Source organism: Corvus kubaryi, unplaced genomic scaffold (assembly GCF_017639235.1).
Source record: "Corvus kubaryi isolate FWS band 111438036 unplaced genomic scaffold, C.kubaryi_AGA036_p1.0 62645, whole genome shotgun sequence".
Lineage (NCBI taxonomy): Eukaryota > Metazoa > Chordata > Aves > Passeriformes > Corvidae > Corvus > Corvus kubaryi.
Window position 1 is genome coordinate 1 of NW_024581474.1, and position 4638 is coordinate 4638.

Genomic DNA, 4638 nt, shown 5'->3' on the forward strand with positions numbered 1-4638 from the left:
CAACCGTGTCTCATCATTGGGAAAAAGGAATATGAGAAGATCAAGGAATCAGCTCAATCCCCAACAGAGGAGGAGCGTTGGGACAGGCTGAAGACCCTGAAAGCCAGACAGGACGCTGCTTTTGTAGGCATCTCCCCTCCTGCTCCCCCTTTTCCTGCTCCCCAGCTGACCTCGAGGGGTGGTGGCTTCACCAAGGAGATCCCACCTCTGTCCCTCATGTTTTGGGGCACAGGGGAAGCTGCAGGGCTTGGGGCTCCACTGAGAGCTGGGCAGCATCCCAGGAATTGTCCCCAGTGCTCCCAGCCTTTCAAGGGCACAGGGTGTCTGCCCAGAGGTGTGGGAAGGGGTGCCCATGGCCGTGCCAGGGTCCCAGGAGCTCGTCGTGTCCCCGCTCCGTGCCGGGAATGTGGCACCTGAAGTGTGGCCCCAGGAGCCCTTGGGAAGGTGCCTGGGACTGGGCAGTGCTCCCTGTGCCCGCAGGAAGCCCTGGAAAAGGCCCAGAGTGAGGAGCTGAGAAAGGCAGAACTGCAGAACGAGAGGGAGGATCTGAGTGACCTGGAGGAGGAGAAGGAGCAGTGGGAAAGGCAGAAGCTGCTGCAGCGGGCAATGAGGATGAGGCTGGAGCAGGAGGAAGAGATGCGGGAACTGACCTCGGTAGGGCCAGCGCTCCCCGCTGTCACCGGGCACTGCCTGAGCCTCCCCTGCTCCTCGCGCTCCCGGGCTCCTGTTCTGCTTCCCCTGCCCTCCCTGCTCCCTGTGTCCCAGGGCGGCTCAGAGCCACAGACACCTCTTGTCCCCACAGCTCTTCCTCAATTCCAAGTGCAACATGATCCGGGACAAGCAAATCCTGGAGAAGCGGATGATCCGCAAGGAACTGGCGGAGGAGGAGAAGCGCCTGGACAAGATGATGGAAATGGAGTGGGAGAAGGGTGCGGCGGTCCAGGAGGAGCTGGAGCGCCAGAGGAAGCAGGAGATGATGAGGTGGGCAGAAGCTGCCTCTTCCCCATGAAGGCATTCGGCCCATTCCACCACACCAGCCCTGTCCATGCCAGCATTCCCACCATGGGGAGCAGGACACAGCCAGAGGGAACCCTTCTGCTCTCATGTTCCCAGAGCCAGGCAGGACCTTGTGAAGCAGATGGAGCAGAACGCAGAGAAGCGGGCGCTGAGAGATGAGGAGAAATACCAGGAGGGCCAGAAGCTGCTGGAGTGCCTGGAGCAGATGAAGAAGGAGGATCGGAAGGTGGGAGCAGGGAATGGGGTGCAGGGAGGTTTCCACCTGGCTGGAAAGGGATTGGCAGTGCTGGGTCAGCCACGCTCGGGGAGTGGGGACAGCAGCCAGCAGGATCAGAGCTCTGGTCCCTTGGGGACGTTGTGGCATCCCCGGGAGGGGACCCAAAGCCTCCCTGCCCAGAGTGAGGAGGGGGAGGGAGCAGTGGCTTCCAGCCCTGCGTGGTGTTTCCAGGCCTGGGAGCAGAAACAGGAGCGACATAGGCAAATCCATGCCGAAATTCAGTATTTCAACACGGAGAGCCAGCGGCTGAAGGATGAGCAGCGGGAGCGGGAGAGGCTGGAGGATGAGTGGGTGCTGGAGCAGCAGCGGCAGAAGGCTGTAAGAGCAGTGGGTGGGGGATTTTGTGTCCTGTGGGGTTGGGCAGGGGCTGTGGGAGCTGCACTGGGGCTCTGTCCCACCCTGGGGCTCTGTCCCACACCTTGGGAATCTGTCCCACCCCGCGGTTCTGTCCTGACCCCAGGGCTCTGTCCCCTACCCCGGGGCTCTGTCTCACCCTGGAGCTCTGTCCTGACTCTGGGGCTCTGCCCCCATCCCGGGGCTCTGTCCCACACCCTGGGAATCTGTCCCATCCCGGGGCTCTGTCCCACACCCCGGGGCTCTGTCCCCCCCAGGAGCGCGAGGCCGCCTTGGAGGCGGAGCAGGAACAACTGCGCCTGGAGAAGGAGAAGGAGCTGGCCCGGCTCAGGGCCGCACAGGAGCGGGCCCGGGACTGGCAGGCAGAGCGGGTGAGTGGCCCGGGCACAGGGGACACGGTCCCCTGCCACCGTCCCTGTTCCCAGCCCGGCAAAGGGGCAGCGCCCCGGCATGTCCAGAGGGGTCTGCAGGACCAGCCCATGGAGCCAGGGCATGTCCTGGAGCGGTGCCAGCAGAGCCAAAGCCATGGCCAAGGGCTTCCATAGCTGCCCCCAGAGGGAAGCCCAGCACTGTCCCCTATGTGGGCAGGATGCTCTGATGGCCAAGAGGAGCCAAGAAGCCGCAGACCGGGAATGGCGGCGGCAGGAGCTGGAGAATGCGCGGAAGAAGGTGGAGCTGGAGCAGCAGCTGAGGCGGGACCGGCTGGAGCAGGTGGCCCAGAAGGAGCAGTACCTGGCCATGCAGGTGGAGCAGGACCGCCAGGAGTTCCAGAGGGTGCTCAGGTGAGGCACACGGGGCCGAGGGATGGCTGAGGTGGTGGCCAGGGGGCTCCTAGTGCCAGCTGGTGGCTCTGGGGACTCCAGTGCCCGCCCAGGTGCTGTGCCAGGTGTGGGGGTTGTGGCGGGGTCCCTGAGCCAGCCCGGCTCTCCCGCAGGGCCCATCAGGAGCAGCTGCAGCGGGAGAAGCTGCAGCGGGAACAGAGGGAGCTCCAGCAGCGCGCCCATGCCGAAGATCTGCGGCGGCAGATCCAGGAGCTCCGGCAGCAGCGGGAGCGGGAGCGGGCGGCCTTCATTGAGGAGGGCCGGCAGCAGGAGCAGGAGGTCCGGCAGCGCAACCGGCGCCTCGCCCAGCTTGGGCAGCAGAAGCTGCAAGAGTTCAGGTCAGGGGCTGCCCGTGCTGCTTCCCTGGGCTCCCCGAGTCCTTCCTGGTGTCCCAGCCTGGGCCACCTCCCAGCTCCCTCTGCATCCTCAGCAAACGGCACCTGCTGCGGGGCCACGGTCCCAGAGCCATTGGGAGCCTGATGGATTCTTTCCTCTGCAGAGCCACTGGAATGCCCGACAAGTACTGTGCCCAGGTGGAGCGCAAAGCCCAGAGACGAGCCAACGCAGCCCTCTCCTAGGCCCAGCCCCACAAGGAACCAGCTCCAATTCTCCACAGATTTGGGGTTCCATTTGCATTGACTAAATCCAATGAACAATGTTTTTGAGCAGGTGGTGTTTTCCATCCTTCCCTGACCTCAGGGCCATTGGGGAGCAGCTGCCCACGGGGCTGGAGGAGCCCTGAGGCTCCTTGTTGTGCCAATGCCACCGTTACCACCCGGGGAAGTTCTGAGCTCACATAGGACACCCCCACCCACTGCGAGTGAGTCACTGCAGCCTCTGCCCCACCAGAGCCACCAGCACCCTTTGCCAGCCGTGGTCATAACTACAGCAAAGCGGAACAAATAGCACTGAGCGGGTTGGAAGCTTTTGTTACTTTGTTGTTGTGTGTTCTGTTCTGTTCTATTTATTTTCTAGCAAAGAGCTGTTATTCCTTTTCCTACAGTTTTGCCTGGAAGCCCCCCAGTTTTCGAAGTTATTATAATTTGGAGGGAGGGGTCTTCTTTCCATTCCCGCCTTCCTTGGCAGACATTCGTCTTTTAAACCAAGACATTTATAGGTGCCTGATTTGGGGCTCGTGAGGAAAGGGTGAAAATAGAATAGCAGTTCTTGGGTAATCCATTTGTGTATTGGATACAACTTCATTAAGCACCTGTGTTAGTTTTGCACAGCCTGGTTTTTGATAGCAGGAGGGAGCCCAGAGGTGGCTTTTGTGAGAAGCTGCTGGAAGCTTCCACCATGTCCAACAGAGTCAATCCCTGATGACTCTGAAGACGGACACGCTGCTGGCCCAGTAACGCCTCTGTGATGATGTATTTAAGAAGGAAATCAAAACAGGGCACGTGCAGTTTTTCTCAACAGGGTGGCAAGGCACCTGGCCTGCCTGGCTGCCCCTAGCCATGCCACAAGTGTGGGCACAAAGGCAGGGGCAGCGAGGGTGACTTCTCCTTCCCGGCACCCCGCATGAAGAAAGGCGTTAAATAGCAGCCGAGCCAGTGGCGAAAACACGGCGAGTGATTCCCCAGCGCGGAACCTAGACGGAGTCAACCTCTCAGCACTGCAGGATCCTGCAAGAACCTTTGAATTGGTGGAATTTGTTGGCAATAGTACTCATGAGCAGCAATTTTTCTTCTAGTCGGAGAAAGAGGAGGAAGTGAGAACGTGTGAGGAAAGACAACGTGGCAGCACCAAGGTCAGTGGAAAGAAGGAGGGAGAGGAGGTGCTCCAAGCATCGGGGTTAAAATTTCTCTGCAAGCCATGGTGAGGACTATGGTAAAACAAACTGTCCCCCTGTAATCCATGAAGTCCACGGGGAGTGTAGAAATCCACTCACAGCCCATGAGAAAGGTGCCTATGCTGGAGCGAGTAGAAGCCAAAAAATCCTGTAATGCAGTGGGAGACCCAAATAGAGAGAGAGGGCTCCTGCTTCGAGAGATAGAGAGAGAAGGCCCTTGCTTCCAAACTAGAGCAGCCCATCCTTAAAAGACTGCACCCCATGGACTAGTGACCCACACCACAGCAGTTTTGGGAAGAGTCTTTGCCCATGGGAAGGACTCACGTTACAGCAGTTTTGGCAGAACTGCTGCTCGTGAAATTAGAACCACGCTGGAG

The 4638-nt window shown here is 60.0% G+C and overlaps 1 protein-coding gene across 1 annotated transcript; it reads left to right on the forward strand.

The window, feature by feature from the left end:
• Positions 1-6: 6 nt before the first annotated feature.
• LOC121672523 (cilia- and flagella-associated protein 45-like) lies at positions 7-4425 on the forward strand (the record flags this gene model as incomplete). Its single annotated transcript, XM_042045194.1, has 9 exons — positions 7-123; positions 481-654; positions 803-981; positions 1114-1243; positions 1466-1612; positions 1906-2019; positions 2237-2430; positions 2583-2807; positions 2969-4425. Coding segments are annotated over 9 exons (1359 nt in total), but the record flags the coding sequence as incomplete, so codon positions are not given.
• Between the last annotated feature and the right edge of the window lie 213 nt (positions 4426-4638).